Below are 12,892 nucleotides of genomic sequence, written 5' to 3'. Positions count from 1 at the left end.
AGAGTTAAAAGAATACATAAAGTCGAGTTGCAGATGGACTCTGCAGAGTGCAGCGTGTCTGTCTGAGAGTCTGCAGTCAGCCTCAGTTGGACCACGATTGTTGCCTCCTACCAGGTGACCTGTGCAATCAATTTGCAACCTACAGGCAACCAGTAGGTGATGGGAACTAGTTGCCATCAGTCACCAAATGCAAAAAAAGTTACAATCTGCGGTTTTTTCCTAGTCAAGCAGAGGACTTACTATTACTGTAGTTTTACTAATGATCAAGATCCTGATAACATATTAGATCACGAGACCGGCTTTCTTATCTCTTTTTGTGCTGTGTGTGTACATATGTCGTCCTGAGGTCACATAAATGTGCAGTGATCAGTGCAGGAAATCCACATCCATCTCTTCCTGAGTATTTATTGTTTCTTTGGCCTCTGAGCAGTAATCAGATCTTCCGCCACGTTCTCTCGGCCTGTCTGACGAGCCTTGTGGCGTTCCAGTTGCACTGACCATCAGTCTAAGCTTTTTCAGATTTTTCTCAGGAGAAAAAAAACTTGGAAAAATGACGAGTCTCAGATTCCAGGAAAACTGGAAAAAAAAAGAAGTTTGGATCGCTTTGTGTAATTAAACGTTCTGCGCTCGCTTGTTTCTCCAACATGAAACTCCCAGCCAGCCGGCAAACGTCGACATCTGCTGTTGTAGTTCGTTTTCTGCCTTTGGCGCCACACCAGACCAAACATTATGGTATTTTTTTGGTAAATGTGTGTTTTAATGTGTCACCTTGATAAATGCACCCATCCGCGCGTGTGTTTTTCCAAATTTGCGGCGTCTCCCTCGCATTTGTTAATCTTGATTAATAGCCCTAATGCGTTTGGTATTTGGTCCTCCTTCTCCACCCACTCTTATCTCCTAATGTGACTTTGGCTGCGCTGACAGCCCAGTAAGCAGAGAGGAGAAAGAGAAATGAAGTAAGCAGAGAGCAACAGCGAGGCGGTCTAGCCTGCGAGAAGCTCTGGAGGCAGATGAGCGTGAAATCTCACTTGGACGTCAGGAGAGATGTTCCATCAAAATCAGAAGGAGCTGCTCAGACCTGCACATGTGTGCTTCATGCATGCAGATATAGCAAACGTGCAGGTATCCTGGTGTTTTCTTTATGCAAACTTGCTGGAGAGCCAAAGCCAACACCCTTAATTCACCCTTGTCCTGTAATTCTTCAGCTTCCCCCTAATTTACTCCTTTTGTGGCCGTCTGTGGTTATTTTTACAGGTAAACAGCCGAGTTCAGATTACCACTTACGTGCACTTTCACATCATAATGTTTCATATTACTTATTTTTACTTTGATGTAAACTCGTCTTAAGCTTCATATTGAGTCCAGGACATAGCCAGGGCCCCGGTCCTTAGCAGAGCGAACAGGCCAGACAGCTGCTGGTCATTGTTCTTAATGACAGCTCCATCTGCTTCCCTTCCCTCTCCCGAGCGAACCAGCAAATTAGCCAACACAGAAACTAGCTCCAAGTTCCTGAACTCTGCTCTGCTGTTTCTCTTGGCCTGTCTGTGCTGGGAGAGGTTGTTTCCATGTGTAATGGGTAACAGCATTTTGTCTTTCAGCCATTTCTCACACACACACACTAAAGCAGTTTGTAGCTCAGCAAAATACATAAAACAGTCTGGTGTCTGTAACTTTAAAGGCTACAAGACTGCTTTTGTTGTCCGCGGGTAAACGACTGTAGCTGGACTCGTGTAATCAGCTACATAAGCTCCATCCTGCACACAGTTAATGTGATACATGAGTCTGCCGGAGGACACGGCCTCTCTGCAAATAGTACTTACATATTTTTCTGCTTTTTCAAGCGATCTTTGATCAGATAACACTAACCAGAGGTTTGCTGTTTGTGACTGTGTGTTAGAGCTGTTGCAGTGAGGCGGTCCAAACATTTAAGCTGCTCCGTGTTTATCGTGGTGCTTTGAAAGGCCGCTATATCCCAAGTTTACCTGATCTCAGCTGATATCAGGCTCTCCTCGAGACTCACATGTCCTCAGCAGCTGTTTCCAAGACCTGCACTTGGACACGGTGCAGAGCAGCATGTTGAGAACAGCACACACACACACACACGGGGGAGGAGGATATTATGCTATTACAGGAAAAAGATTCAGAGACTGTCTCAGCTCTGCTTTCTCTCCCACCCATCGCATAGTTCCCTCCACCACATACCCCCCTCCAGGGGTTAAGCACTCCACTGGTAATGACCGTGCTTCAGACAGGACTTTTAAGCCTTGGTGCCTTGCCGGAGCCACAGAGTAATTCAGCCCAAAAAAAAAAGAAGAAGAAGAAAGAAAAAAGCCATGACTCAAGCCAATGCCTAAGGGAGCGAGTGGATGTTTTTGGAGGAAATTGACAGTATGTGGAGCTCAGCAGCCCCAAGGCGCACCCCAGCCCGGCTCAGGCTCAGAAACCCTGCCGGGGAAGGTGCTGAGGTGGCTGGTAGAAGATGTGGGGGCCTCAGGCAAGAGGGGATGCTGCAAAAAAAAGAAATATATATATCCATCCCACCAAGCTGTACATGAAAGCTGCAGTGTAACAGTGAGCTGTGTGAAGCAAGGAAGGAATCTGTTTTTTGTGTCTGTATTGACCCGTCTGATGTCAAACATTGGAAGTGCTAAAGCTGATTAAACAGCTTTAAACAGACTTACAGTTATTTTATTAAGTAAAGCAGTTTCATAACGATTCGAGGAGGAAACAGAGACATCCTTGCTTCCTAAAGTATGATTACCGGCTTGATTATACTTGACACACTCCCCGACTAAGCCCCACTCTCCCAGCTCACTCCCACCACATTCACAGAAAGGAAAAGAGGAAAAATGCTATTGAATTTTTGTATTTGTGTTCAGCCACATGTGCACAGCCTGCCCACGCTCCCGTCCTTGGCAGCTCAAGCATGTAGCCATGTAATCTGCATTCCACTCCTCACTGATGGAGTTCACAGGTCCAGAGGGTGCACCACCACACCTCGCTCCGCCGCAGACGGCAGAGCGACCGCCTCGGCCGTTAGCGTCGGCGGGTCCGGCCTGCTGAGGAAGCAGTCGACGGTAATCTGCTCGGTCACGCTCCAGCTCTCCCGCGGGACTGCGGGGATTAAACCCGGCGGAGGATATAGCGTCCAACAAATGCGTGACCGTGCCGGGAATTTCCATGTAATTGTGAACGAAGCACCACGAGCGCTTCTCCTCCCCTCTATCGCGCTATAAATACCACCAAGACTCCCCAAAGGCACAAGTGCTGAGAAGCAGGCGAGAAACCAAGACTGAGCTACAAGGACACGAGAAGGTGCAAATAAGAAATGGCATCCTCCTCGTCCTCCTTGTCCTCCTTTTAGTTTCCAGAGCAGCAGGAGTAACAGTCAGAGTAGGCAGAGCCACGTCTGTGAATGCATTTTAATGCTAACATCGTATGCATGTGCATAATGAAAGCTAGCCCTGCACATTTTGAACCTGGTTTCTCGTGCATAAAACCAGAGTCAGAAAAGATGCACATTTTTATATGAATTTCCTGACAGGATGTGCTTTTTTCTGGAAGCATTTGGAAGTTAACATTAAGTTGTACTTTTTTTCTCTTTTCCCCCTGAAGCGTTTTAAATATATCAGCACAGAGTCATTATTGCTTCTCTTTTTTCTAAATTGGACAAAATTTTACCTCAGCAATAATCCATCTTCCCCTTTTAATGTAATCTTACAGCACTTCCAAAGTCATTGAAAGCCCGAATGTCTCTTATGAAAACACCTACTATAGGATTTTGAGGTTGAGCTCTCAGTCATTTTAAAAAGTGGGTTAGCGTGCTATCTGTCCTTGAAGAAGCATTCTGGCTCGGCACCAATCCTTCAGGAAGTGAATCATTCTTGTCAGGACAGAGCAAGGCTCTCATAGGAAAGCTTTACATTAACCCCATCCCGCAGTTACTCTGTCTTTCTGCTGTCAGCCGAGGCGACTGAGCCCACATCACTTTGAATGGTAGTACATCAAAACTGATAAGTTCCCTCAGTGCGGCGTGCCGACTTAATGACACAGTTTTTCAAAACAGATTTAGCTTAGCACCTCGCAAAAAGAAGAAATACTAAGACAGCGAGTGAACACGCTGAGATGGAAAATTCCAGACGCTTCCTCGTTTTTAGGACTTCAGGCAGAAGAATTCAGAGTCCAGATGCTATAAACGAACCCCTGGAATAGATGGCGGGCGGCCATGACGTGGGTCCCATCAGCCGTCCAGAGAGGGTGAGAGAGGTTGCTGACCGGGGCCTTGTTCATCCAGCTGAGCAGTCGGGCTGCAGGGCACCGCTCCCAGGATTTTCCACAGCGTCTCCGCTTCATTATGAGTGGAAGAAACGTGGAAATGCGTGTTTCAGTGCTTGCAAGGTCTCCAAAGTATTACACATGCATTCACACAATCAAGCAGATGCACGCACGCACACACACACACAGAGCGCACCATACATATCCTCCTGTGTTCGTTAGCAGGCATCCTTTCTTCCTGAACGCTTCCCTATTATAGCCCCAAAACCCTTGACAGGTGTCAGCTGTACTCAGCTCACCGACTCACCAGAGCCTCCCCACAAATAATCCGCTTTTTCTTTTCCCATCTCCCACAGTAGATTTCATCACAATTTCTGGACAAATTCAGGCGGAGTTGCTGACTTTTATGGGAAAGACTTTTATTTTGATTCAGTATAAATCCTATCTCGGGGGTTGGCGGGTGGGAGCGTTTCCCCCTCCCTCGCAGTCTGTCTGTCTTCCTCTCTTTCCGCCCCCTCGTGCTCCCTCCATCTCTGTTGGACAAACGGTCTTATGTCGTGTGGAAAGTGTCTTTGCCGAAGCAGCTCGAGGACACTGTGAAGCCATTACCATATTCAGTATCGCTCTTCCCCCCCCCCGTGGAACATTGTCATCTAACTTTCCCTCGTTTGAGCGCACAGAAAAGCCTTCAGGTTTTAAAGAGACTTGATCCCCTTTTCCAGACATATTCTCAGGGGATTACGCAGTGAGGCCCAACTAAAGCACCCTTAATCAAATCAAAATAAATAGCCCCCTTCACAATGGAAGATGCCACTTTTCTATTTTGCGGGGGATTTGTCCCCTGTGGAAAAATCTCAGTGCCCAAATAGGGAATACGCTGTTATGCGCGCTGCGTGCCGTGGGTGTGGACGGCTCTCACATGTATAGGTGCCTGCTGCTGTGTCTGCTGCATGCGCGTGTTGTCTTTCAGCTGTTATTGAGGCTGGAGTCGAGCGAGGCTTTTAAAGCCAAAATGGAGGGGTTTAAGTGTGCCTTAGGAAAGCTCCTGGCATCGTGGCTGCGTGGCACTCCAGGGCAGCAAGAAAGCATTTACTGCAGATTAGAGCTCCTCTCAAGTGTTTCACAAAGTCAGCCTTAAGCTCGCCAATTGTTCCCAGGGCCACACAACTCACCGGGCCACACCTCAGAGAGGGTCTCCTCGCATACACAGGTTGGCGGCGGCCGTGAATCACGGTGTAATCCCGCTCTTTACGCTCCGCGGCTGTCGCGGCATTATTTTCTTGATGGATGAAATTGCTGTATGTGTCACTGTGGTAGGTATATGAGTACCAGCTGACAAGCACACCCCATTTGTCTCAAATGAGGTGATTGATAAGACCCATCTGCAGCTCCAGTTTGTCATCATCATCATCATCATCATCAACTTTATTTATAAAGCACTTTAAAACAACCACAGCTGACACAAAGTGCTGTACACTGGAACTGTAAAATAAAATTACATGAGATATAAATAAAAAACAAATAAAAAAAGAGTGAAATCATTAATTAAATAACTACTTCAATTAAAAGAGAAACTAAGTCTCACTGAGGTTAAAAGCCAAGGAATAAAAGTGGGTTTTAAGATGTGATTTAAAAGTGGACAGTGAAGGGGCCTCTCTAACATGCAAGGGCAAATTATTCCATAATTTTGGAGCCACAATAGAGAAGGCCCCGCCCCCTCTGAGCTTCCTCCTGGATCTCGGTACCTCCAGGAGCAGCTGGTCAGCTGACCTGAGAGACCGACAGGGTATGTGGGGATGAAGAAGCTCAGAGACGTAAGGCGGGGCAAGACTGTGAAGGCATTTAAAAACAAACATAAGAATTTTAAAATGAACTCTAAAAGACACAGGCAGCCAGTGCAGAGAGGCTAGCACGGGGGTTATATGCTCTCTTTTTCGAGTTCCTGTTAGGAGTCGTGCAGCCGCATTTTGAACCAGCTGCAGACATGAGAGCAACGACTGACTGACCCCCACATAAAGTGAGTTACAGTAGTCCAGGCGGGAAGAAATAAAAGCATGGATCACTGTTTCAAGGTGCTGCCTCGAAAGAAAAGATTTTACTCTTGCCAGTCGCCTTAAATGATAAAAACAGGACTTCACTGCTCTGATTTGGTTGTCCAATTTAAAATCACTGTCCAACTTAAAACCAAGGTCAGTAACAACAAGTTTAAAATAGACTTCCAGGGATCCTAAATCAACAGAGGTGGACTCACAGGGACCACTGGATCCAAACACCAACACTTCTGTTTTCTTTTCATTAAAATTTAAAAAGTTTAGAGCCAACCAAGCTTTAATGTCATCTAGACATGTCAAGAGAGGTTTTATGGAGATGCCATTCTTGTGTTTTAGTGACAAATAAATTTGGCAGTCATCGGCATAACAATGAAATGAGATCCCATGCCTTCTAAGGATAGAACCCAGAGGCAGTAGATACAGTGAAAAGAGCAGTGGCCCTAAAATTGAGCCCTGTGGGACGCCGCATGACAGAGGAACAGAAGACGATTCGTAACCGAGAAGGCTGACAGAGAAAGTTCTATCTGATAAATAAGACCTAAACCAATTAAGTGCAGTGCCACCAATACCCACTACATCATGTAATCGAGAAATTTGAATATTGTGGTCTACGGTCTCAAAGGCAGCAGTTAGGTCAAGCAAGACAAGAACAACATGGTTACCAGAATCACATGCCAGAAGGATGTCATTAAAAACCCTTAATAATGCAGATTCTGTGCTGTGAAGGGTTTTAAAACCTGATTGAAAAACCTCAAAGATTCCATTTTCATCTAGAAAATCTTTCAGTTGACTAAAAACGATTTTCTCTAAAACCTTGGAGACTAAAGGCAGATTGGAAATAGGCCTATAGTTCGCTAAAACTGTGTGATCAAGGCCAGGTTTCTTAAGCAGTGGCTGTACTACTGCATGTCTGAAATTTGCAGGAACCATACCAGAAGACAGACTGCTGTTAATAATGTCACTGAAGCTATTTTGTGCCGTTCTCATAGCTAAATCGTGGAATTTAGGAGGACGTCTGAAACGACAGCGAGCCATGTTTTACGTTTCAGGGACACCGTCTGTGTAGCTTCTGATTTTCTGTGATCTTAATGAGCTTTTGTTGGCTGATTCACATGTCGTCTTCTTCCAGGCAACTACCCACGGCCCTCCAACTACAGCGGCACAGCCAGCACCGGCTACAGTGGCCCCGGCCCTGGCATAACCAACAGCCTGGGCATGAACGCTACCAGCCCCATGCACGGTCAGGGGCCCGGCCAGCCCATGCCCGGAGGACGCGGCCACGGCCCAGGCAGCCAGAACAGGGTGTACCCGGCCATCGGTCCCACTTCTCCCAGCGTACCCCAGCCAGCTGGGCCCGGGATGGGTCCCCCTTCTTTGGGTAGCTCTAACCGCAAGATCCAGGAGGCAGCAGCGGCTGCCGTGCCAGGATCTGCCAACTCAGTGCACAACAGGTAAGAGCGCGGCAAGGGCTCCGGCTGCAAACTCAGCACATTAGTTGTGCATATGCTGCATGTGAGTTAGTGAATGTGCATGCGAGCTAACATATCCCAGCTGTAGCTGTAAGTGGTCTTGATGGTGAAAAATGTATTTTAGTGCGAATTGTGCCGTATGGTTACTGTACGCTACAATTCTGGGCCGTCGAGCTTCTCTGCCGTGCGTTAGCGTCTAACGAGAGGCATCGATCTGCCGGTCGTCTGTGTGCTGAAAAGCCCCGCAGAGGCTTTCTGAGCCAAACACTTTCTTTTTCTCTGAGACTCTTTTCAGACGTGCAGGCAAGAGTTGTTCTCAGGGGTTCCGCTCTTCTATGAGCCACTTGTGCAACTGTCCCTATTTTCACACATCTCATAAAGTACCTGACATTTTGATATCTGGCTCTGTGCACCGAGTGCCATTTCCTTGCAAAAAGAGATATATTGGCACGAGAGCAGGCAGCGCGGTCTCGACGCAGCACCGTCGAAACATAAGAGAAGAAAAATGCAAACTGACTGTAAAAACACCAGAGACCGCAGTGACACCGAGCACCTTAACGCACATGCACAGCTCTTTGAAGCTCTAACAGCGTGTGAGTTCAGGGTATTATTTTCCATCAGGGCGGGAGCTCTGACTGTACGAGCGCTCGCAGTGTTGGAGGCAGAGGGGTTGTTGTGGGATTGTGTGGGCAGTAAACTTTCGCTGAACCCTGCCGGGGGAACTTGTGAAAACATCGCAGTCTTCTGAGAGGAAAGATGGCTTTCTGCATTCGCGCCATTCTGGGTGCGCTTTTCCTAACAAATGCATCATGGGAGCAGCCTCGGCGGCGCTCAGATTAGCGTTTGCCAGTGTTCATCGTGTGGGTTTCTCTTTTCTGTCGGCGGTCTGCAGGACGCCTCTGTGCGCGAGGCCCCCGGCCCAGACGCAGCCCACCTCCACCCGCTGGCCCACACTCCACCATTCCTCCACCTGTCCACCGCCTTCACCCCCACCCCGACCTCATCCTCCATGCATCCATTCGCATCAACATAGGTAGGTCCACGTCCATCACCACACTTGTGTGTGTGCGTGCCTTAAAATCAGTTTGTGTGTGGAAGTCGGTGTGTCATGTGACCGAGCCGCGCTAAAACGACCATGGTGGCTTTTCTCGGCGCTGCGTCTGACAGCAAAACAAGAAGAGTCATCATCATTACCATTGTAATTGCTATCATCACCTTCATCATCATCATCACTGTAGTCATCACAGGCTTCTCTTAGTCACTCTAATGGCAACAACAAGTGAGCGCCCCAGTATCTCACACACACACACACACACACACACACACACACACACTGAGATACTCGGGGCTGCGTGCACTGTAACAGCATCGTGGGGGGAAAGGCAGGGGAGGGGAGGAGTCTGACAGGGGGGTGATTAATTGCGTGCATCCGGGAGGCCCAATGCTGTCCACACACACACACACACACACACACACACACACTCACTCACTTGCAGCAATGCAAATGCTACTCGAGCCGTTAAGAGATGGCTGAGTTGTCAATAAGAAGTGGCACGACATGATCCCCACTGCTGGGACCAATCAGACGGCCTGTCAGTCTCCCCTCAGACAGCAGCAAGGTGTCGCTGGCTGCGGTGGGCCTCTCTCGCTCTCTCGCAGCGTGTTTACAAATCTGCCTGTAAAGTCTGTTCACGTCTTCATCTGTGTCTCAACCTATTTTGATTTATTGTCAGCTGTGCGAGTATCCGCGGGCTCCTTCGTTTGCCGTTTCATCTCCATCTCCAGCATTAAGCCATCGTTAATGTGTGTTTTTCCTTCTTTCGCTGCACTGCAAAGATCACACTGGAAGCAAAGAGTCCGGTGCAGTGACAGCCGTCTCCTTTTGATTCTGCTCTTTGAAACGTGTGCCGGCTCGCCAGTCGTTAGCGTTTATTTAAACCGCAGCATCACTTCCACGGCGCTGGAGAAAATAATGGAGCAGACGCCGGATGCTTAGAACAACAAAAGACTTTTATGAACTAGCTAGTGTTAAAAAAGAGAAATGTGCCAACAAATGAAACTATTGGTTTCCAAAGCAGATCGGTGTTCACAAATGTGAATAATCTGCCGCCTTCTTTATTTAGAATACCGAGTTGTTCGGATAAAAACGTAAATTAGTCTCCTCTGCTGGCAGAAGTGTGTTTTTGACTTATTTCAGACTAAAATGTGCCAGAATGTTTTGTCGTGATGGACATTTTTGCAGAGCGCCTGGCGCCTGTCTCACCTTCGCTGTTGTTCTCATCTGCTGTCGATCATTCCGATCCTTTCATCCCTCTTCGTCTGCTCCTCTTCCCTCTCCTCCCACCTGTTTCGCTCTTTTTTACCAACTGTATCGCCCTCTTTGTCTCCGTGCAGCTCTGTTCTCCTACCCAGACTGTTTTATCTCGCTCAGTCTTTCTTCCTCCCAATTTGCTTTTTCTTCTCCGCTGTCTCCAGCACAGCCTTGTTATGTTTTTCTTCCTCAGATCCCACTTTAGAACATCTGAGGGAGAACAGGAGAAAATTGGCCTCCGAAAAACCTGCAGTTAAAGGCTCCAGCACCCTGTTTGCGCTCCAGAGCTCAGTGCAACATTGTGAAACATTGTCAAACCCGGTTCTTCTCTGTCTGAGAAACAAGTTGTTAGTCGTACCGCGTGTCTAGTTTTGCTCTTTGATGCATTAACCGGGACTGCCACAGTCACCCGCTTCCAACCTTCCAAATCAGGGGCTAGTCGAGCAGTGAGATCACTGACTGGTCTCTGCTTCCTTTCCTCTTTTCCTTTAACACATGCCTTCACTACATCTCCACTAATAATCCTCCACATTTCTGCCTCTCATGCCTCATCTTCGTCCTCTGCTGGCTCACGCACTCTGGCTTCATTACACCAACCAACAGAATTTTGAAGAGAGGGCCGCGTGCAGCTGCAGGTTGGAGCTGCGTTTAAATCTTTGCAAAGTGTACAATAGGGAGCGTTCCCCCCCCCCCCCCCCCCCCCCGAGCCTTCCACGAATCAGAAACAAATGTTGCACTTTTGTGGGTCTGAGTCAGAGTCGAGGGATGTTCCTGTTGAACCTCATAATAAAGTTTGGTGACGATGCAGTTCAGTGGGTCTCATGGAGAACGCTGAGGTGAAAAGTTTACGTTCAAATAAGGCGAGTGAGGTCGGAGTGTGTTTGGAAAAATGCACCAGTACACTTTTTTTGGGGGGGGGGGAGAGATTGATGTTAGGGATTTTTCGTTTTTGGAAAAGAGGCAAACACAAAGTATTAAAAGGTATAAGCTTTTCTTGGCAGCAGCTTCTGAGGACAGAATTGGGTTTTCAAATGACTTTCCAACGCTGCTGGCGACACTCTACAAAAAGTTCCCGGAGCTATAGGAACGGCGAACTGTCGGAAAAATAAGCACTTAGCAGAAGAAGAGCAAAGCTCGGGAAAAAAAAGGAGCCGTAAATAAAAAGGAAATTGAAGGGAGAAAAATGTTGGAAGAGGGAAGAAGAGAAGAGAGGAGAGTGCTCCCAGGCAAATCCTCGCCAAATAATTCATTTCTGACCTCCTTAGTAAGTAAATTTGCTAAATAAATAAGAGCAGCGCTTGAATGTCAAGAACGGGGGATGCTGCCTGTGGCGCTTTGTCGCTCGCAGTCTTGGCAGCGCTGCGGAGCGCTCTGCTTTCATTAGATGGGTAAAATAAATGGCTTCTCCTCCATCCATCCATCCTGAGCCGTTTGATGTTTGGGAAGGAGGGGCGGGAGAAGGGAAGAGTAGCTTTTTTTCTGGATTTAATATGTTAAAAGCTGTCCTTTTATTTTTTGTTGGGGGTTTATTCTGGTTTACCCTGTGAGTGTGTGTGTGTGTGTGTGTGTGTGTGTGTATGTGTGTGTGTGTGTGTGTGTGTGTGTGTGAGAGAGAGGGGGAGTTGAGTCAGGAGTTTGGAGGAGCAATGAGCCCAAGCTGCCCTGACAACAGATTGGGTCCATATATAATTCATAGCCTCCAGTCGATCCACTCCATCCTTCCATCCAGCAGCCTCTCCGGCTCTTTCTTTCGCCTCCTCCTGCACACACACACGCAGCGAGCTCAGGGATCGATGGAGAGGGCCGCTCAGTCGTCACACGGTCCTGCAGTCCGGCCGCCACCGCCGCTGTCTTGTCCGGTTAGCCGAGCCGAGACGGCGTCAGCGCGGCCTGTCACTGCAAATGAAGGACAAAGGCGCCGCCACTTCTAGAGAGACACCGTCAGCTGGTTGGCTGGCACCTCGTAACCATGGCATCCCCTTGGCAACGGCACCCACCCGAACACAAGGACACGCTCAAACACACTTCGGCACACACACTCACCCATGGTGTGAAAGTGGCCTTCTCCGATGCCCTTCACACATGTAGACTGAATAGACGAGAGCTCTCTCTGCGCGCGTGTGTGTGTTTGTGTGTGTGTGTGTGTGTGTGTGCGTGTGTGTGTGTGTGTGTGTGTGTAATTAGGGAATAAACGGGGGGTTAGTGAAGGACAGTGATGGTAGAGCATCAATCCAGTCGTTAAGTGATACTTCCGGGCCTAAAGTAGTCTGCGTTTAATATGGCTTTTGTGTTGTTAACATGTTTAATGTTTTGTATTTTCTTCTATTTGATCTCAAAAAGCTCCTAAAACAGTCAATGATCACTGTTGACCTCCCTCGGCTTTTATTACCGCTAATCATTTATTTAAGCTCAGTTTTTAAAACCTTAGGATGTAACTACAGCCCAGCCCATGCAACAGTATATGAATGACTAACCTCGTATTGTGGATGGATTATCTCAGTTGTTCTCCTGGCTGAAGTTTGGTCCTTTTACAGCATCCTGCCATGCGATTGCATTTGTTCCTGACCACCGAGAACACTCACGTTAACTTTTATCAAGTGGAAAAAAAGTTATATTATGCTAACATAGCTGTGTCGCTAGCGGTCACGTAGCACATCATTATATACCAGCTAGCCAAACTTCAGTAACCATACAAACGTCACTGCTGTTTAGTTTTCTGTCTTCATTTATGCTGGAAGTGATAGCAGAGCTGTACGTTTGAATTTGTTTCCCAAACCCCGCAGTCA

General features: G+C 47.6%; 1 protein-coding gene across 6 annotated transcripts in view; it reads left to right on the top strand.

Moving 5' to 3' along the window:
- LOC146551794 (AT-rich interactive domain-containing protein 1B-like) overlaps positions 1-12,892 on the top strand; it is a 158,782-nt gene that overhangs the window by 124,927 nt on the left and 20,963 nt on the right. For 3 of the 6 annotated variants that reach the window (XM_085258303.1, XM_085258302.1, XM_085258301.1), the window contains exons 8-9: positions 7,456-7,777; positions 8,688-8,828. In XM_085258303.1, the coding sequence (XP_085114429.1) occupies positions 7,456-7,777; positions 8,688-8,828 (463 nt within the window). The remainder of the gene's footprint in view (positions 1-7,455; positions 7,778-8,687; positions 8,829-12,892) is intronic. The other 3 variants (XM_085258306.1, XM_085258305.1, XM_085258304.1) reach the window with 1 other exon arrangement.

The sequence above is a fragment of the Mchenga conophoros genome, linkage group LG19 (genome assembly GCF_057382185.1).
Source record: "Mchenga conophoros isolate Kocher_MC1m ecotype Shallow Benthic linkage group LG19, M_conophoros_male_GT1.1, whole genome shotgun sequence".
In the NCBI taxonomy this organism is placed as follows: domain Eukaryota; kingdom Metazoa; phylum Chordata; class Actinopteri; order Cichliformes; family Cichlidae; genus Mchenga; species Mchenga conophoros.
This window is presented reverse-complemented; position numbering and strand designations above follow the sequence as displayed.